Below are 23580 nucleotides of genomic sequence, written 5' to 3' on the forward strand. Positions count from 1 at the left end.
AAACCCCCAACCCCAGCGTGCACCTATACACCCCACCACAGCATGCTCCTACACCACCCCACCACAGCATGCTCCTACACCACCCCACCACAGCATGCCCCTACACCCCCCACCAATGCATGCTCCTGCACCAACACCACCACACCATGCTCCTACATCCCCACCACAGCATTCGCCTACATCCCCACCACAGCATGCTCCTACACCCCCACCAAAGAATGCAAATACAACACCCCTTAACAGAATGCTCCACCCTCACCAAAGCATGCTCAAACACCCCCAACCACAGCATGCTCCTACAATACCCCACCGTTTCATGCACCTACACCCCCCACCACAGCATGCTCCTACACCACCACCACAGCATGCTCCTACACCAGCCAAAACAGCATGCTTCTACACCACCCCACCACATCGTGCTCCAACACCACCCCACCACAGCCCGTTCCTACACTACCACCATAGCATGCTCCTACACCCCCACCACAGCATGTTCATACACGCACCACCACAGCATGCTCCTACACCACCACCACCATCAAAGCATGCTCCTACACCCCACACCACATCATGCTCTACATCCCATACCACAGCATGCTCCTACACTCCCCACCACAGCATTCTCCTACACCCCCACCGCAGCATGCTCCTACACCACCCCGCCACAGCATGCCCCTACACCCCCACCACAGCATACTCCTACACAGGGCCAGTGCTAGAGTGTTTGGCGCCCCCCTGCAAATGATACATTTGCGCCCTCCCATCCATAAAAAAGGGATAGCGTGCACTGCAAAAATGGGTGTTGTCACACAAGGAAGGGGCGTGACCACAATGGTACCCACAATTCAAATTATGCCACACAGTATTACAATCTTATGCACATTAACCCAAACGTAGTGCCCCTGATTAATATTATGCCACATAATAGTGCCCCTTCACATTTAAATTCGATGACATGGCCAGTTCTAGATCTTGAAGACCTCAGGGCAACAGTTTCCTCTGGCCATGCTCAGAACAGGGACAGTGCACACCGAAAGCGTGCGCACAAATATAGGGCCACAGAATAGTACCAGTTCATATAACCCCGCACAGTAGTGTCCATTAATCACATTACACCGCACAGCAGTGTCTGTTAGTCACGTTATACCACACTGTAGCGTCCGTCATTCACACTACACCACACAGTAGTGTTTGTTAGTCACATTACACCGCACAGTAGTGTCCATTACTCACATTACACCACACAGCAGTGTCCGTTAGTCACATTACACCGCACAGTAGTGTCCGTTTGTCACATTACACCACACAGTAGTGTCCGTTAGTCACATTACACCGCACAGCAGTGTCCGTTAGTCACATTACACAATACAGCAGTGTCCGTTAGTCACATTACACCACACAGTAGTGTCCGTTAGTCACATTACACAGTACAGCAGTGTCCGTTAGTCACATTACACCACACTGTAGTGTCCATTGTTCACATTACACCGCACAGCAGTGTCCGTTATTCACATTACACCGTACAGCAGTGTCCGTTAGTCACATTACACTACATAGTAGTGTCCGGTATTCACATTACACCGCACAGCAGTGTACGTTAGTCACAATACACCACACAACAGTTTCCGTTAGTCACATTACACCGCACAGTAGTGTCCGTTATTTACATTACACCACACAGTAGTGTCCATTACTCACATTACACCACACAGTAGTGTGCATTACTCACATTACACCACACAGTAGTGTCCGTTAGTCACATTACACCACACAGTAGTGTCCGTTAGTCACATTACACTGCACAGTAGTGTGCATTACTCACATTACACCACACAGTAGTGTCCGTTAGTCACATTACACCACACAGTAGAATACGTTAGTCACATTACACTGCACAGTAGTGTCCGTTATTCACATTACACCGCACAGTAGTGTCCGTTATTCACATTACGCCGCACAATAGTGTCTGTTACTCACATTACACTGCACAGTAGCGTCCGTTAGTCACATTATACAGCACAATAGTGTCCGTTACTCACATTACACTGCACAGTAGTGTCCGTTAGTCACATTACACTGCACAGTAGTGTCCGTTAGTCACATTACACTGCACAGTACTGTCTGTTATTCACATTACACCACACAGCAGTGTCCGTTAGTCACATTACACCGCACAGTAGTGTCCGTTAGTCACATTACACTGCATAGTAGTGTCTGTTATTCAAATTACACCGCACAGCAGTGTCCGTTATTCACATTACACCGCACAGCAGTGTCCGTTAGTCAGATTACACTGCACAGTAGTGTCTGTTATTCACATTACACCGCACAGCAGTGTCCGTTAGTCACATTACACCGCACAGTAGCGTCCGTTAGTCACATTATACAGCACAATAGTGTCCGTTAGTCAATTACACCACACAGTAGTGTCTATTACTCACATTACACCACACAGTAGTGACCATTACTCACATTACACCACACAGTAGTGTCCGTTTGTCACATTACACCACACAGTAGTGTCCGTTAGTCACATTACACTGCATAGTAGTGTCTGTTATTCAAATTACACCGCACAGCAGTGTCCGTTATTCACATTACACCGCACAGCAGTGTCCGTTAGTCAGATTACACTGCACAGTAGTGTCTGTTATTCACATTACACCGCACAGCAGTGTCCGTTAGTCACATTACACCGCACAGTAGCGTCCGTTAGTCACATTATACAGCACAATAGTGCCCGTTAGTCAATTACACCACACAGTAGTGTCTATTACTCACATTACACCTCACAGTAGTGACCATTACTCACATTACACCACACAGTAGTGTCCGTTTGTCACATTACACCACACAGTAGTGTCCGTTAGTCACATTACACTGCATAGTAGTGTCTGTTATTCAAATTACACCGCACAGCAGTGTCCGTTATTCACATTACACCGCACAGCAGTGTCCGTTAGTCAGATTACACTGCACAGTAGTGTCTGTTATTCACATTACACCGCACAGCAGTGTCCGTTAGTCACATTACACTGCACAGTAGTGTCCGTTAGTCACATTACACTGCACAGTACTGTCTGTTATTCACATTACACCGCACAGCAGTGTCCGTTAGTCACATTACACAATACAGCAGTGTCCGTTAGTCACATTACACCACACAGTAGTGTCTGTTAGTCACATTACACAGTACAGCAGTGTCCGTTAGTCACATTACACCACACTGTAGTGTCCATTGTTCACATTACACCGCACAGCAGTGTCCGTTATTCACATTACACCGTACAGCAGTGTCCGTTAGTCACATTACACTGCATAGTAGTGTCTGTCATTCAAATTACACCGCACAGCAGTGTCCGTTATTCACATTACACCGCACAGCAGTGTCCGTTAGTCAGATTACACTGCACAGTAGCGTCCGTTAGTCACATTATACAGCACAATAGTGTCCGTTAGTCAATTACACCACACAGTAGTGTCTATTACTCACATTACACCACACAGTAGTGACCATTACTCACATAACACAGCACAGTAGTGTCCGTTTGTCACATTACACCACACAGTAGTGTCCGTTAGTCACATTACACTGCATAGTAGTGTCTGTTATTCAAATTACACCGCACAGCAGTGTCCGTTATTCACATTACACCGCACAGCAGTGTCCGTTAGTCAGATTACACTGCACAGTAGTGTCTGTTATTCACATTACACCGCACAGCAGTGTCCGTTAGTCACATTACACCGCACAGTAGCGTCCGTTAGTCACATTATACAGCACAATAGTGCCCGTTAGTCAATTACACCACACAGTAGTGTCTATTACTCACATTACACCACACAGTAGTGACCATTACTCACATTACACCACACAGTAGTGTCCGTTTGTCACATTACACCACACAGTAGTGTCCGTTAGTCACATTACACTGCATAGTAGTGTCTGTTATTCAAATTACACCGCACAGCAGTGTCCGTTATTCACATTACACCGCACAGCAGTGTCCGTTAGTCAGATTACACTGCACAGTAGTGTCTGTTATTCACATTACACCGCACAGCAGTGTCCGTTAGTCACATTACACCGCACAGTAGCGTCCGTTAGTAACATTATACAGCACAATAGTGTCCTTTAGTCAATTACACCACACAGTAGTGTCTATTACTCACATTACACCACACAGTAGTGACCGTTACTCACATTACACCGCACAGTAGTGTCCGTTTGTCACATTACACCACACAGTAGTGTCCGTTAGTCACATTACACAGTACAGCAGTGTCCGTTAGTTACATTACACCACACTGTAGTGTCCGTTAGTCACATTACACCGCACAGCAGTGTCTGTTAGTCACATTACACAGTACAGCAGTGTCCGTTAGACACATAACACCACACAGCAGTGTCCGTTAGTCACATTACACTGCATAGTAGTGTCCGACATTCACATTACACCGCACAGCAGTGTCCGTTAGTCACATTACACCACACAGCAGTGTACGTTAGTCACAATACACCACACAACAGTTTCCGTTAGTCACATTACACCGCACAGTAGTGTCCATTACTCACATTACACCACACAGTAGTGTGCATTACTCACATTACACCACACAGTTGTGTCCGTTAGTCACATTACACTGCACAGTAGTGTGCATTACTCACATTACACCACACAGTAGTGTCCGTTAGTCACATTACACTACACAGTAGAATCTTTTAGTCACATTACACTGCACAGTAGTGTCCGTTATTCACATTACACCCACAGCAGTGTCCGTTATTTACATTACACCGCACAGTAGTGTCCGTTATTCACATTACACCGCACAATAGTGTCTGTTATTCTCATTACACCGCACAGTAGTGTCTGTTATTCACATTACACCGCACAGTAGTGTCTGTTATTCACATTACACCGCAAAGTAGTGTCTGTTATTCACATTACACCGCACAGCAGTGTCCGTTAGTCACATTATACAACACAATAGTGTCAGTTACTCACATTACACTGCACAGTAGCATCCGTTAGTCACATTATACAGCACAATAGTGTCCATTACTCACATTACACTGCACAGTAGTGTCCGTTAGTCACAATACACCGCACAGTAGTGTCAGTTATTCACATTACACTGCACAGTAGTGTCTGTTAGTCACATTACTCTGCACAGCAGTGTCCGTTACTCACATTACACCGCACAGTAGCGTCCGTTAGTCACATTATACAGCACAATAGTGTCCTTTAGTCAATTACACCACACAGTAGTGTCTATTACTCACATTACACCACACAGTAGTGACCGTTACTCACATTACACCGCACAGTAGTGTCCGTTACTCACATTACACCGTACAGTAGTGTCCTTATACACCTTACATGAGAGCCGCTATTAAACGTTACGCCAGAGTAGAGCCCATTATACACATTATGCCAGATACGGCCCATTATACACATTATGCCAGATACAGCCCATTATACACATTATGCCAGGTACAGCCCATTATACACATTGTGAAGGTCATTGAGACCCCGCTGCAATAGCGGCCCTCAGCGCAGTTTGCCAGTGGCAGCAAACTGTGCATGCGCAGTGGGCGTGAGGCCACACACATTGCGGTCGCTTCCCCAATGGATGCAACCACAATGTGATTGATAGGTGACAGCGTATCAGAGTTAAGGTGTTGCGGGGGTGATGCCGGAAAAACGGGGCAGGCCGGGACGTCACACACAGCCGCTCCCCCAAAAAATTGCTGCTGACCTGGCTGCGCTGCCAGAGGTCAACCTTAGATCAGATGCATCCTCAATCAAATTGCAGATGCATCGGGAGGCGGCGTCACACATGCTGGGCAGCCTTGCCTTGTGCTGGGCGGCCCTCAGCATGTGCACAGATGAACGCAGATCTGGCTGCATATGCATCCACCTGCGTTCATCTCTGAATGACCCCCTATGCCAGATACAGCCTTCATTCCCTCCACAGTGCAGCCCCAGTACCTGCAGGAGGTCCCGGCTCGGGCGCTGCTCCTCCTCTCCCTTCTCCGCCTCCGGTTTCTTGCAGGCTCCGTTACTTCAGCAGCAACGTCTGCAGGATGTCGGCAGTGATGCCGAGGGGGTGGGGGGGGGGAGCGGGTACTAAATACCCAGGCCTGAGACTTATGGAGTGGCCCAGCACGGATCCTGGTCTGCCGCACTCCCACCACCATCCCTCTTTACTGGGCAGCAGCATAAGGCTCTCATCCTGGGAGCACAGAACATGCTGCTAATGTTGGGCCTCCTGTACAGGTGGGGGGTGGGGAGTGGAGTGATCACACTGATCACGCTCCCACACCAGATTGACCCTGCCTGAGGGGCTAAGGGATCATCAGGCACTAAAAAGATTTAAAAAAAAAACTTTTTCCATAAGGGGGCATGGCCATGCCTCCCGCGATTAGGCCACGCCCTTAATAGAATTCAGAGCGCGGGATGTCGTCGTCGGCGGCAGCGGAGCTGTGTGAGGGGTGAATCTGCAGTCTCACTGGGGAGGAGGAGGGGGAGGTAGCCGCGCTACCCGCTACCAGCGCCGCTACCTGTCATCTAGTCTGACTGGTGCAGCGCCAGCCGGCAGCAGCAGGATAGCAGAGCAGAGAGAAAGCCTCTTCACCTCAGCGTCTACCTGTATTGCATACCCTTGCTGAGCGGGTAGTGCCGGCTCTGCTCCTACACCACCACCACCACCACAGCATGCTCCTTAACCCCCAACACAGCATTCTCCTACACCCCAAACACAGCATGCGCCCACCCCACCCACAACCGCATGCTTCTACACCACCCCAGCACAGCATGCTCCTACACCCCACCACCACAGCGTGCTCCTACACCCCCAACACAGCATGCTCCTACATCCCCCACCACAGCATGCTCCTACACCCCACCACAGCATGCTCCTACACCCCCCACTAAAGCATGCTCCTAAACCCCCCACCACAGCATGCTCCTACACCCCCACCACAGCTTGTTCTTACACCACCACCAGCAGAGCGTGCTTCTATACTACGACCACCACAGCGTGCTCCTACACCCCCAACACATCATGCTCCTACAGCCTCCACCACAGCATGCTTCTACAGCACCCCACCACAGCATGCTCCTACACCCCCACCACAGCATGCTCCTACACCACCCCAGCACAGCATTCCACTACACCACCCCAACAGCATGCTCCTACACCTCCTACCACAGCATGCTCCTACACCCCCACCACAGCATGCTCCTACACCCCCACCACAGAATGCCCCTACATTCCCCACCACAGCATGCTCCTACACCCCCACGACAGCATGCCCCTACATCCCCCACCACAGCATGCTCCTACACCCCTCATTACAGCAAGCTCCTACACCCCCAACACAGCATGCTCCTACACCCCCCACCACAGCATGCTGCTCACCCCAAACACAGCGTGCTCCTACACCCCCCACTACAGTATGCTCCTACATCCCCCACCACAGCATGCCCCTACATCCCCCACTGCAGCATGCTCCTACACCCCCACCAGAGCATGCTCATACACCCCTCACCACAGCCTGCTCCTACACCCCCCACCACAGCGTGCTCCTACACCCCTCATTACTGCAAGATCCTACACCCCCAACACAGCATGCTCTTACACACCCCACCACAGCATACTCCTACACCCCCACCACAGCATGCTTCTACACCACCCCAGCACAGCATGATCCTACACCGCCCCCACAGAATGCTCCTACACCACCCACCACAGCATGATCCTGCACCCCCACCAAAGCATGCTCCTACATCCACCACCACAGCATGCTCCTACACTACCCCCACAGCATGCTCCTACACCACCACAGCACAGCATTCCCCTACACCACCCCCACAGCATGCTCCTACACCTCCCACCACAGCATGCTCCTGCACCCCCACCACAGCATGCTCCTACACCCACCACCACAGCATACTCCTACACTACCCCCACAGCATGCTCCTACACCACCACAGCACAGCATTCCCCTACACCACCCCCACAGCATGCTCCTACACCTCCCACCACAGCATGCTCCTACACCCCCACCACAGCATGCTCCTACACTCCCCACTACAGTATGCTCCTACATCCCCCACCACAGCATGGCCCTACATCCCCCACCACAGCATACTCCTACACCGCCACCACAGCATGCTCCTACACCCCCCACTACAGCATGCTCTTACACCCCCCACCACAGCATGCTCCTACACCCCCACCACAGCATGCTCCTACAAACCCCACCACAGCATGCTCCTACACCCCCACCACAGCATGCTCCTACACCTCCCACCACAGCATGCTCCTACACCTCCCACCACAGCATGCTCCTACACCCACCACTACAGTATGCTCCTACATCACCCACCACAGCATGCTCCTACACCCCACACCACAGCATAATCCTACACCCCCACCACAGCATGCTCCTACACCCCCACCACAGCATGCCCCTACATCCCCCACCACAGCATGCCCCTACACCCCAACCACAGCATGCTCCTACACCCCTACACCACAGCATGCTCCTACACCCCCACCACAGCATGCTCCTACACCCCCACCACCACTCCCCATTACAGCGTGCTCCTACACCCCTCATTACAGCAAGCTCCTACACCCCCAACACAGCATGCTCTTACACCCACCACCACTGCATGCTCCTACACCCCCAACACAGCGTGCTCCTACACCACCCACCACAGCATGCTCCTACACCCCCCACCACAGCATGCTCCTACACCCCCACCACAGCATGCTCCTACACCCCCCACCACAGCATGCTCCTACACCCCCACCACCACTCCCCATTACAGCGTGCTCCTACACCCCTCATTACAGCAAGCCCCTACATCCCCCACCACAGCATACTCCTACACCGCCACCACAGCATGCTCCTACACCCCCCACTACAGCATGCTCTTACACCCACCACCACTGCATGCTCCTACACCCCCAACACAGCGTGCTCCTACACCCCCCACCACAGCATGCTCCTACACCCCCCACCACAGCATGCTCCTACACCCCCACCACAGCATGCTCCTACACCCCCACCACAGCATGCTCCTACACCCCCACCACCACTCCCCATTACAGCGTGCTCCTACACCCCTCATTACAGCAAGCTCCTACACCCCCAACACAGCATGCTCTTACACCCACCACCACTGCATGCTCCTACACCCCCAACACAGCGTGCTCCTACACCCCCCACCACAGCATGCTCCTACACACCCCACCACAGCATGCTCCTACACCCCCACCACAGCATGCTCCTACACCCCCACCACAGCATGCTCCTACACCCCCCACCACAGCATGCTCCTACACCTCCACCACAGCGTGCTCCTACACCCCCCACCACAGCATGCTGCTCACCCCCCCACCACAGCATGCTCCTACACCCCTCATTACAGCAAGCTCCTACACCCCCAACACAGCATGCTCCTACACTCCCACCACAGCATGCTCCTACACCCCCCACCACAGCGTGCTCCTACACCCCTCATTACAGCAAGCTCCTACACCCCCAACACAGCATGCTCTTACACCCCCCACCACAGCATGCTCTTACATCCCCAACACAGCAAGCTCCTACACCCCCAACACAGCATGCTCCTACACTCCCACCACAGCATGCTCCTACACCCCCCACCACAGCGTGCTCCTACACCCCTCATTACAGCAAGCTCCTACACCCCCAACACAGCATGCTCTTACACCCCCCACCACCACTCCCCATTACAGCGTGCTCCTACACCCCTCATTACAGCAAGCTCCTACACCCCCAACACAGCATGCTCTTACACCCACCACCACTGCATGCTCCTACACCCCCAACACAGCGTGCTCCTACACCCCCCACCACAGCATGCTCCTACACCCCCCACCACAGCATGCTCCTACACCCCCACCACAGCATGCTCCTACACCCCCACCACAGCATGCTCCTACACCCCCCACCACAGCATGCTCCTACACCCCCACCACCACTCCCCATTACAGCGTGCTCCTACACCCCTCATTACAGCAAGCCCCTACATCCCCCACCACAGCATACTCCTACACCGCCACCACAGCATGCTCCTACACCCCCCACTACAGCATGCTCTTACACCCACCACCACTGCATGCTCCTACACCCCCAACACAGCGTGCTCCTACACCCCCCACCACAGCATGCTCCTACACCCCCCACCACAGCATGCTCCTACACCCCCACCACAGCATGCTCCTACACCCCCACCACAGCATGCTCCTACACCCCCACCACCACTCCCCATTACAGCGTGCTCCTACACCCCTCATTACAGCAAGCTCCTACACCCCCAACACAGCATGCTCTTACACCCACCACCACTGCATGCTCCTACACCCCCAACACAGCGTGCTCCTACACCCCCCACCACAGCATGCTCCTACACCCCCACCACAGCATGCTCCTACACCCCCACCACAGCAAGCTCCTACACCCCCAACACAGCATGCTCCTACACTCCCACCACAGCATGCTCCTACACCCCCCACCACAGCGTGCTCCTACACCCCTCATTACAGCAAGCTCCTACACCCCCAACACAGCATGCTCTTACACCCCCCACCACAGCATGCTCTTACACTCCCACCACAGCATGCTCCTACACCCCCCACCACAGCATGCTGCTCACCCCCCACCACAGCGTGCTCCTACACCCCTCATTACAGCAAGCTCCTACACCCCCACCACAGCATGCTCCTACACCTCCATCACAGCGTGCTCCTACCCCCCATCACTGCATGCTGCTCACCCCCCACCACAGCATGCTCCTACACCTCCCTCCACAGCATGCTCCTACACCCCTCATTACAGCATGCTCCTACACCCTCAACACAGCATGCTACTACACCCTCACCACAGCATGCTCCTACACCCCCCACCACAGTGTGCTCCTACACCCCTCATTACAGCAAGCTCCTACACCCCCACCACAGCATGCTCCTACACCTCCTACCACAGCATGCTCCTACACCTCCCACCACAGCATGCTCCTACACCCCCAACACAGCGTGCTCCTACACCCCCCACCACAGCATGCTCCTACACCCCCACCACAGCATGCTCCTACACCCCCACCACAGCAAGCTCCTACACCCCCAACACAGCATGCTCCTACACTCCCACCACAGCATGCTCCTACACCCCCCACCACAGCGTGCTCCTACACCCCTCATTACAGCAAGCTCCTACACCCCCAACACAGCATGCTCTTACACCCCCCACCACAGCATGCTCTTACACTCCCACCACAGCATGCTCCTACACCCCCCACCACAGCGTGCTCCTACACCCCTCATTACAGCAAGCTCCTACACCCCCAACACAGCATGCTCTTACACCCCCCACCACAGCATGCTCTTACATCCCCAACACAGCGTGCTCCTACACCCCCACCACAGCATGCTCCTACACCCCCACCACAGCATGCTCTGACACCCCCCACCACAGTATGCTCCTAAACCCCCACCACAGCATGCTCCTACGCCCCCCACCACAGCATGCTCCTATACCCCCAACACAGCGTGCTCCTACACCCCCCACCACTGCATGCTGCTCACCCCCCACCATAGCGTGCTCCTACACCCCTCATTACAGCAAGCTCCTACACCCCAACAGAGCATGCTCTTACACCCCCAACACAACATGCTCCTACACCCCCAACACAGCATGCTCCTACACCCCCCACCACAGCATGCTCCTACACCCCCTCCACAGCATGCTCCTACACCGCCCACCACAGCATGCTCCTATCCCCCACCACAGCATGCTCCTACACCCCCCACCACAGCATGCTCCTACACCCCCAACACAGCGTGCTGCTACACCCCCCACCACAGCATGCTGCTCACCCCCCCCACAGCATGCTCCTACACCCCCTACCACAGCATGCTCCTACACCCCCTACCACAGCATGCTCCTACACCCCCCACCACAGCATGCTTCTACACCCCCCACCACAGCATGCTCCTACACCCCCAACACAACGTGCTGCTACACCCCCCACCATAGCATGCTGCTCACCCCCCACCACAGCGTGCTCCTACACCCCTCATTACAGCAAGCTCCTACACCCCTAACAGAGCATGCTCTTACACCCCCCACCACAGCATGCTCCTATACCTCCACCATAGCGTGCTCCAACATCCCCCACTACAGCATGCTGCTCACCCCCCACCACGGCATGCTCCTACACCTCCCACCACAGCATGCTCCTACACCCCTCATTACAGCATGCTCCTACACCCCCCACTACAGCATGCTCCTACACCACCCACCACAGCATGCTCATACACCCCCTCACCACAGCATGCTGCTCACCCCCCACCACAGCGTGCTCCTACACCCCTCATTACAGCAAGCTCCTACACCCCCAGCACAGCATGCTCTTACACCCCCACCACGGCATGCTCCTACACCTCCACCACAGCGTGCTCCTACACCCCCCACCACAGCATGCTGCTCACCCCCCACCACAGCATGCTCCTACACCCCCCACCACAGCGTGCTCCTACACCCCTCATTACAGCAAGCTCCTACACCCCCAACACAGCATGCTCTTACACCCACCACCACAGCATGCTCCTACACCCCCATCACACCGTGCTCCTACACCCCCCACCACAGCATGCTCCTACACCCCCCACCACAGCATGCTCCTACACCCCCCACCACAGCATGCTCCTACAACCCCACCACAGCATGCTCCTACACCCCCCACCACAGCATGCTCCTACACCCCCACCACAGCATGCTCCTACACCCACCACCACAGCATGCTCCTACACCCCCAACACAGCATGCTCCTACACCCCCCACCACAGCATGCTGCTCACCCCCTCTCTACAGCGTGCTCCTACACCCCTCATTACAGCAAGCTCCTACACCCCCAACACAGCATGCTCTTACACCCCCACCACAGCATGCTCCTACACCCCCAACACAGCATGCTCCTACACCCCCATCACAGCATGCTGCTCGCCCCCCACCACAGCGTGCTCCTACACCCCTCATTACAGCAAGCTCCTACACCCCCAACACAGCATGCTCTTACACCCACCACCACAGCATGCTCCTACACCCCCATCACACCGTGCTCCTACACCCCCCACCACAGCATGCTCCTACACCCCCCACCACAGCATGCTCCTACACCCCCCACCACAGCATGCTCCTACAACCCCACCACAGCATGCTCCTACACCCCCCACCACAGCATGCTCCTACACCCCCACCACAGCATGCTCCTACACCCACCACCACAGCATGCTCCTACACCCCCAACACAGCATGCTCCTACACCCCCCACCACAGCATGCTGCTCACCCCCTCTCTACAGCGTGCTCCTACACCCCTCATTACAGCAAGCTCCTACACCCCCAACACAGCATGCTCTAACACCCCCACCACAGCATGCTCCTACACCCCCAACACAGCATGCTCCTACACCCCCATCACAGCATGCTGCTCGCCCCCCACCACAGCATGCTCCTACACCTCCCAAAACAGCATGCTCCTACACCTCCACCACCGCATGCTGCTCACCCCCCAACACATTGTGGTCCTACACCCCCCATCGCAGCATGCTCCTACACCCCCAACACAGCATGCTCCTACACCCCCCACCACAGCATGCTGCTCACCCCCCACCACAGCGTACTCCTACACCGCTCATTACAGCAAGCTCCTACACCCCCAACAGAGCATGCTCTTACACCCCCACCACAGCATGCTCCTACACCTCCACCACCGCATGCTGCTCACCCCCCACCACATTGTGCTCCTACACCCCCCATCGCAGCATGCTCCTACACCCCCAACACAGCGTGCACCTACACCCCCCACCACAGCATGCTCCTACACCCCCTCACCAAAGCATGCTCCTACAACCCCACCACAGCATGCTCCTACACCCCCAACACAGCGTGCTCCTACACCCCCCACCACAACATGCTGCTCACCCCCCAACACAGCGTGCTCCTACACCCCTCATTACAGCAAGCTCCTACACCCCCAACACAGCATGCTCCTACACCCCCACCACAGCATGCTCCTACACCCCCCACCACAGCATGCTCCTACACCCCCACCACAGCGTGCTCCTACACCCCTCATTACAGCATGCTCCTACACCCCCAACACAGCGTGCTCCTACACCCCCCACCACAGCATGCTCCTACACCCTCCACCACAGCATGCTCCTACACCCCCACCACAGCATGCTCCTACACCTTCACCACCGCATGCTGCTCACCCCCCACCACAGCATGCTCCTACACCCCCCACCACAGCATGCTCCTACACCCCCAACACAGCGTGCTCCTACACCCCCCACCACAGCATGCTCCTACACCCCCCCAACAAAGCATGCTCCTACACCCCCACCACAGCATGCTCCTACACCCCCAACACAGCATGCTCCTACACCCCCCACCACAGCATGCTGCTCACCCCCCACCACAGCGTGCTCCTACACCCCTCATTACAGCAAGCTCCTACACCCCCAACACAGCATGCTCTTACACCCCCCACCACAGCATGCTCCTACATCCTCAACACAGCGTGCTCCTACACCCCCCACCACAGCATGCTGCTCACCCCCCACAACAGCATGCTCCTACACCCCCCACCACAGCATGCTCCTACACCCCCAACACAGTGTGCTCCTACACCCCCCACCACAGCATGCTCCTACACCCCCCCAACAAAGCATGCTCCTACACCCCCACCACAGCATGCTCCTACACCCCCAACACAGCATGCTCCTACACCCCCCACCACAGCATGCTGCTCACCCCCCACCACAGCGTGCTCCTACACCCCTCATTACAGCAAGCTCCTACACCCCCAACACAGCATGCTCTTACACCCCCCACCACAGCATGCTCCTACATCCTCAACACAGCGTGCTCCTACACCCCCCACCACAGCATGCTGCTCACCCCCCACCACAGCGTGCTCCTACACCTGCACCACCGCATGCTGCTCACTTCCCCACCACAGTGTGCTCCTACACCCCCCACCACAGCGTGCTCCTACACCCCCAACACAGCATGATCCTACACCCCCCACCACAGCATGCTCCTACACCCCCCACCACAGCATGCCCTACACCCCCACCACAGCATGCTCCTACACCCCCCACCACAGCATGCTCCTACACCCCCACCACAGCATGCTCCTACACCCCCCACCACAGCATGCTCCTACACCCCCAACACAGCATGCTCCTACACCCCCCACCACAGCATGCTGCTCACCCCCCACCACAGCGTGCTCCTACACCCCTCATTACAGCAAGCTCCTACACCCCCACCACAGCATGCTCCTACACCTCCACCACAGCGTGCTCCTACACCCCCCATCACTGCATGCTGCTCACCCCCCACCACAGCATGCTCCTACACCTCCCTCCACAGCATGCTCCTACACCCCTCATTACAGCATGCTCCTACACCCCCAACACAGCATGCTACTACACCCCCACCACAGCATGCTCCTACACCCCCCACCACAGTGTGCTCCTACACCCCTCATTACAGCAAGCTCCTACACCCCACCACAGCATGCTCCTACACCCCCAACACAGCGTGCTCCTACACCCCCCAGCGCAGCATGCTCCTACATCCCCCACCACAGCATGCTCCTACACCCCCACCACAGCATGCTCCTACACCTCCTACCACAGCATGCTCCTACACCTCCCACCACAGCATGCTCCTACACCCCCAACACAGCGTGCTCCTACACCCTCCACCACAGCGTGCTCCTACCCCCCCATCACTGCATGCTGCTCACCCCCCACCACAGCATGCTCCTACACCTCCCTCCACAGCATGCTCCTACACCCCTCATTACAGCATGCTCCTACACCCCCAACACAGCATGCTACTACACCCCCACCACAGCATGCTCCTACACCCCCCACCACAGTGTGCTCCTACACCCCTCATTACAGCAAGCTCCTACACCCCCACCACAGCATGCTCCTACACCCCCAACACAGCGTGCTCCTACACCCCCCACCACAGCATGCTCCTACATCCCCCACCACAGCATGCTCCTACACCCCCTACCACAGCATGCTCCTACACCTCCTACCACAGCATGCTCCTACACCCCCCACCACAGCATGCTCCTACACCCCCCACCACAGCATGCTCCTACACCCCCCACCACAGCATGCTCCTACACCCCCACCACAGCATGCTCCTACACCCCCACCACAGCATGCTCCTACACCCCCCACCACAGCGTGCTCCTACACCCCCCACCACAGCATGCTCCTACACCCCCCACCACAGCATGCTCCTACACCCCCCACTACAGCATGCTGCTCACCCCCCACCACAGCGTGCTCCTACACCCCTCATTACAGCATGCTCCTACACCCCCACCACAGCATGCTCCTACACCTCCCACCACAGCATGCTCCTACACCCCCAACACAGCGGGCTCCTACACCTCCTACCACAGCATGCTCTTACACCTCCCACCACAGCATGCTCCTACACCCCCCACCACAGCGTGCTCCTACACCCCCCAACACAGCGTGCTCCTACACCCCCCACCACAGCATGCTCCTACACCCCCACCACAGCATGCTCCTACACCTCCCACCACAGCATGCTCCTACACCCCCAACACAGCGTGCTCCTACACCTCCTACCACAGCATGCTCCTACACCCCCACCACAGCATGCTCCTACACCTCCCACCACAGCATGCTCCTACACCCCCACCACAGCATGCTCCTACACCCCCAACACAGCGTGCTCCTACACCTCCTACCACAGCATGCTCCTACACCCCCACCACAGCATGCTCCTACACCCCCCACCACAGCATGCTGCTCACCCCCCACCGCAGCATGCTCCTACACCCCCCACCACAGCATGCTCCTACACCCCCACCACAGCATGCTGCTAACCCCCCACCATAGTATGCTCCTTCACCCCCCAGCACTGTTGTATAGTGTTCGGTACGTCTTTACGTGAGACTTTTCCCATTAAAATGCATCTTATTCACAAACCGATGTGAATAGGACGCATAAGCAGCTTATGGTCTCTGCAGTGCATGGCGATCGCAAAAGTACTCCACTTGCAACTGATTGTGTACCTGGGCAGCAACGGTATACTGTAGGTTTGCTATGACATGCTGGTGGAATTGCAGGCACTGCTGATTGATAATATTACCTATCACCGCTTATCGTTACGTAGACCCCTATGTGTTTATAAAAAACTTCCTTCATGTGCTTATCCTTTTCTTACATTAATAATCTTCGACGGCACCACATCCAGCAGTCTTCTGCCACCTGATACTTATGTCAGGGTCATCTGCTGAAGTACAGTAGCTATGTTTATAGGGTGTAGTACGGCTGACCGGTGGTCAGGAGACCGCTGGTCAGCTTACCGACGCCGGGATCCCGGCAGCATACCGACGCCGGGATCCCAGCAGGGAGGGGTGAGTGCAGCAAGCCCCTTGCGGGCTCGATGCGCTGGCCACGCTGCGCTGCGCTCGCCACACTGCGGGCTCGGTGGCGACCTGCGGTCGCCACGGGTTCTATTCCCACTCTATGGGTGTCGTGGACCCCCTCAAGTGGAAATAGTCCCTGTTGGTCTGCATGCCGGGATAGTGAGCCGTCGGGATGGTAGAGGAGGTCATGTGACTGTCGGTCAGCTGACCGCCAGTCATATGAATACCAGCCATGTGTATATACCCTGCACCTGTCCTATATTGTTTTCGAAAGTCACTGTTTTCCTGTTTTGATTATTTGTTTATGTACTCTGGAGAAATGGAGCCAGCGCTGGTTTTAGGTACACCGTAAACCCCGCGCCCCTTATTGACACACTGTTGGTTTGTCACTAATACAGTCATTGCATATTGGTACATAACCACACTGTATGCATACCTGTCAGGTTTCTGACATTCATCAGAAGTTCCTCTATTTCTGCCGCCTCTGGAGCTGAGAGTCCTTTCTTCACACTAGAAGACAGTCACCATGACACTATTACATTATTACAATGATAAAATACAAACTTAGCACCATCTAAAGGGGGGATCCCTAAATCACTGTCTGGGTGTGACGGAACTCTCATAAAACAGATAAAACATTTTCTGATGGAACTGATCTCCTGAGCAGGTGGATCCCAAGAGATGAAGGGCAGGATGTACTAAAGTGAAAATGCGGCCAGAACTCCAAAAAATGCTGTTTTCAGAGTTTTCCCCATATGTACCAAGCTCTGGAATCGTTCTGGAGCTTGTGCCTGTTACAGAGCGCCATTTATAGATGACATTGGCTAGTAGTAGACTAGGGGCTTCTTTCTGCATTGTGGCCTGAGACGGATCCAATCAGATCCCTCCCAGTGTCTCCCGCGGAACACGTCATTCAGCGTATAAACCCAAAAGTCCAGTCATCGCAGAGGGTAGCTCTTTCCAGAATTCTAGGTAGATACAGATATTATTAATGCCGGTAAGTGGCCCTCATTCTGGTTGGATCGCTATTGCCAGAAAATCCCAAACAAGTGATTTCCGAACTTCTGCACAAGCGCTTTATTCACATGGCGCATGTGAAAACTAGCAAAGTGCGATCACATCCGGGAGGGTGGGAGGCAACAGACCATAGAGGGGGAGGGTCCTGCCAACGTAGGTGTGGCCGGACCGCCGTTGCTGATCCTTACTGTATAACTGGAATATATATTTTCAGTCAAACTACAGTTGTTGGCAGTGATGCAGGTGTAATCACCAATGTGTGGTGCAAGGCCACACACCCTCACATATCTACACTGCACAGTGAGGGTCGGCCACTTACCTGTACACAAATATCGGGTAGATGAAGTCAGAGGATCTCACTGTACTTTCTGCCTCTATAATCCTCTGCACAAGTCCAAAATCTTTACTCCACTGAACCTGCCCATCCAGGGGCAACAGATTGCCTGGGAGACACATATTATTACATATAGTATAGTATTCATATTGTATGTGTGTGTATATATCTTATCTATCTATCTATCTATCTATCTATCTATCTATCTATCTATCTATCTATCTATCTATCTATCTATCTATCATATCTACAGTATCTATCTATCTATCTATCTATCTATCTATCTATCTATCTATCTATCTATTATCTATCTATCTGTCTTATCTATGTATGTATGTATGTATGTATGTATCTATCATCTATCTACTGTCTATCTTATCTATGTATGTATCTATCTATCTATCTATCTATGTATGTATGTATGTATGTATGTATGTATCATCTATCTACTGTCTATCTTATCTATGTATGTATGTATGTATGTATGTATCTATCTATCTATCATCTATCTATCTATCTATCTATCTATCTATCTATCTATCTATCTATCTATCTATCTATCTGTCTTATGTATGTATGTATGTATGTATGTATGTATCTATTATCTGTCTACTGTCTATCTTATCTATCTATCTATCTATCTATCTATCTATCTATCTATCTATCTATCTATCTATCTATCTATCTATCTATCTACAGAGAGAGAGAAAGCAATGAAAATATCACTCACACATAATACCATGTTAGTGGTGTCAGACCCATACTGTAAAAAAACAAAACTCATACTCAGTAATCCCAGTGTGTTGAAGTAGGAGCTGCACTCAGATAGAGGAAATAGTGTAGACTTATTGCAATATACACACAGACATCATGCTCCCATATCTGATGTCCGTTTCAATCTATTTCTGAGGGTCACCTCTTTTTCTCCTTTGCCAGGATTTCTGCAGGTAAAATATAATGACAAAACTGGAGAGCGGAGATATGATGCCGGGAAATGCTTCAATACACTGCAGACAAGCGTTCTGCTAGCGGGAGACCTGGAGCCGCCGCTGCTACCAGCCGTTCAGCGTTTACACTGTGAAACATCCGGAGGTGTCGCAGGAGGAGCCGGAGCCGCCGCTGCTACCAGCCATACAGCGTTTACACTGTGATACATCCGGAGGTATCGCAGGAGGAGCCAAAGCCGCTGCTGCTACCAGCCGTACAGCATTTACACTGTGAGCCATCCGGAGGTATCGCAGGAGGAGCCGCCGCTGCTATCAGCCGTACAGCATTTACACTGTGATACATCCGGAGGTATTGCAGGAGGAGCCGCCGCTGCTACCAGCCATACAGCGTTTACACTGTGAGCCATCCGGAGGTATCGCAGGAGGAGCCAAAGCCGCTGCTGCTACCAGCCGTACAGCATTTACACTGTGATACATCCGGAGGTATTGCAGGAGGAGCCGCCGCTGCTACCAGCCATACAGCATTTACACTGTGATACATCCGGAGGTATCGCAGGAGGAGCCGCCGCTGCTACCAGCCATACAGCATTTACACTGTGATACATCCGGAGGTACCGCAGGAGGAGCCGGAGCCGCCGCTGCTACCAGCCGTACAGCGCTTACACAGTGAGCCATCCGGAGGAATCACAGGAGGAGCTGGAGCCGCCGCTGCTACCAGCCGTACAGCATTTACATTGTGAGCCATCTGGAGGTATCGCAGGAGGAGCCAGAGCCGCCGCTGCTACAAGCCATACTGCATTTACACTGTGAGCCATCCTGAGGTATCGCAGGAGAAGCCGGAGCTGCTACCAGCCGTACAGCATTTACACTGTGATACATCCGGAGGTATTGCAGGAGGAGCCGCCGCTGCTACCAGCCATACAGCGTTTACACTGTGAGCCATCCGGAGGTATCGCAGGAGGAGCCAAAGCCGCTGCTGCTACCAGCCGTACAGCATTTACACTGTGAGCCATCCGGAGGTATCGCAGGAGGAGCCGCCGCTGCTACCAGCCGTACAGCATTTACACTGTGATACATCCGGAGGTATTGCAGGAGGAGCCGCCGCTGCTACCAGCCATACAGCATTTACACTGTGATACATCCGGAGGTATCGCAGGAGGAGCCGCCGCTGCTACCAGCCATACAGCATTTACACTGTGATACATCCGGAGGTACCGCAGGAGGAGCCGGAGCCGCCGCTGCTACCAGCCGTACAGCGCTTACACAGTGAGCCATCCGGAGGAATCACAGGAGGAGCCGGAGCCGCCGCTGCTACCAGCCGTACAGCATTTACATTGTGAGCCATCTGGAGGTATCGCAGGAGGAGCCAGAGCCGCCGCTGCTACAAGCCATACTGCATTTACACTGTGAGCCATCCTGAGGTATCGCAGGAGAAGCCGGAGCTGCTACCAGCCGTACAGCATTTACACTGTGATACATCCGGAGGTATTGCAGGAGGAGCCGCCGCTGCTACCAGCCATACAGCGTTTACACTGTGAGCCATCCGGAGGTATCGCAGGAGGAGCCAAAGCCGCTGCTGCTACCAGCCGTACAGCATTTACACTGTGAGCCATCCGGAGGTATCGCAGGAGGAGCCGCCGCTGCTACCAGCCGTACAGCATTTACACTGTGATACAGCCGGAGGTATTGCAGGAGGAGCCGCCGCTGCTACCAGCCATACAGCGTTTACACTGTGAGCCATCCGGAGGTATCGCAGGAGGAGCCAAAGCCGCTGCTGCTACCAGCCGTACAGCATTTACACTGTGAGCCATCCGGAGGTATCGCAGGAGGAGCCGCCGCTGCTACCAGCCGTACAGCATTTACACTGTGATACATCCGGAGGTATTGCAGGAGGAGCCGCCGCTGCTACCAGCCATACAGCATTTACACTGTGATACATCCGGAGGTATCGCAGGAGGAGCCGCCGCTGCTACCAGCCATACAGCATTTACACTGTGATACATCCGGAGGTACCGCAGGAGGAGCCGGAGCCGCCGCTGCTACCAGCCGTACAGCGCTTACACAGTGAGCCATCCGGAGGAATCACAGGAGGAGCCGGAGCCGCCGCTGCTACCAGCCGTACAGCATTTACATTGTGAGCCATCTGGAGGTATCGCAGGAGGAGCCAGAGCCGCCGCTGCTACAAGCCATACTGCATTTACACTGTGAGCCATCCAGAGGTATCGCAGGAGAAGCCGGAGCTGCTACCAGGCGTACAGCATTTACACTGTGATACATCCGGATGTATCGCAGGAGGAGCCGCCGCTGCTACCAGGCGTACAGCATTTACACTGTGATACATCCGGAGGTATCTCAGGAGGAGCCACCGCTGCTACCAGCCGTACAGCGTTTACACTGTGATACATCCGGAGGTATCGTAGGAGGAGCCGCCGCTGCTACCAGCCGTACAACGTTTACACTGTGATACATCCGGAGGTATCGCAGGAGGAGCCGCCGCTGCTACCAGCCGTACAGCATTTACACTGTGAGCCATCTGGAGATATCGCAGAAGGAGCCGGAGCCGCTGCTACCAGCCGTACAGCGTTTACACACTGAGCCATCCGGAGGTATCGCAGGAGGAGCCGGAGCAGCCGCTGCTACCAGCCGTACAGCATTTACACTGTGAGCCATCCGGAGGTATCGCAGGAGGAGCCGGAGCCACCGCTACTACCAGCCGTACAGCGTTTACACTGTGAGCCATCCGGAGGTATCGCAGGAGGAGCCGGAGCCACCGCTACTACCAGCCGTACAGCGTTTACACTGTGAGCCATCCGGAGGTATCGCAGGAGGAGCCGGAGCCGCTACTACCAGCCGTACAGCATTTACACTGTGAGCCATCCAGAGGTATCGCAGGAGAAGCCGGAGCTGCCGCTGCTACCAGCCGTACAGCATTTACACTGTGAGCCATCCGGAGGTATCGCAGGAGGAGCCGGAGCCACCGCTACTACCAGCCGTACAGCGTTTACACTGTGAGCCATCCAGAGGTATCGCAGGAGAAGCCGGAGCTGCCGCTGCTACCAGCCGTACAGCATTTACACTGTGAGCCATCCGGAGGTATCGCAGGAGGAGCCGGAGCCACCGCTACTACCAGCCGTACAGCATTTTCACTGTGAGCCATCCGGAGGTATCGCAGGAGGAGCCTCCGCCACCGCTACTACCAGCCGTACAGCATTTACACTGTGAGCCATCCGGAGGTATCGCAGGAGGAGCCGGAGCCACCGCTACTACCAGCCGTACAGCGTTTACACACTGAGCCATCCGGAGGTATCGCAGGAGGAGCCGGAGCAGCCGCTGCTACCAGCCGTACAGCATTTACACTGTGAGCCATCCGGAGGTATCGCAGGAGGAGCCGGAGCCACCGCTACTACCAGCCGTACAGCGTTTACACTGTGAGCCATCCGGAGGTATCGCAGGAGGAGCCGGAGCCACCGCTACTACCAGCCGTACAGCGTTTACACTGTGAGCCATCCGGAGGTATCGCAGGAGGAGCCGGAGCCGCTACTACCAGCCGTACAGCATTTACACTGTGAGCCATCCGGAGATATCGCAGGAGGAGCTGGAGCCACCGCTACTACCAGCCGTACAGCATTTACACTGTGAGCCATCCGGAGGTATCGCAGGAGGAGCCGGAGCCACCGCTACTACCAGCCGTACAGCATTTTCACTGTGAGCCATCCGGAGGTATCGCAGGAGGAGCCTCC

General features: G+C 54.6%; 1 protein-coding gene across 1 annotated transcript in view; it reads right to left on the reverse strand.

The window, feature by feature from the left end:
* Window positions 1-23580, reverse strand: part of LOC134945686 (uncharacterized) — a 50253-nt gene that overhangs the window by 24631 nt on the left and 2042 nt on the right. The window contains exons 2-3 of the mRNA XM_063935127.1: window positions 18879-19002; window positions 17979-18052 (exon numbers count right to left, since the gene is read on the reverse strand). Coding sequence (XP_063791197.1) covers window positions 17979-18052; window positions 18879-19002 — 198 coding nt within the window. The remainder of the gene's footprint in view (window positions 1-17978; window positions 18053-18878; window positions 19003-23580) is intronic.

This window comes from Pseudophryne corroboree, chromosome 7, assembly GCF_028390025.1.
Source record: "Pseudophryne corroboree isolate aPseCor3 chromosome 7, aPseCor3.hap2, whole genome shotgun sequence".
In the NCBI taxonomy this organism is placed as follows: domain Eukaryota; kingdom Metazoa; phylum Chordata; class Amphibia; order Anura; family Myobatrachidae; genus Pseudophryne; species Pseudophryne corroboree.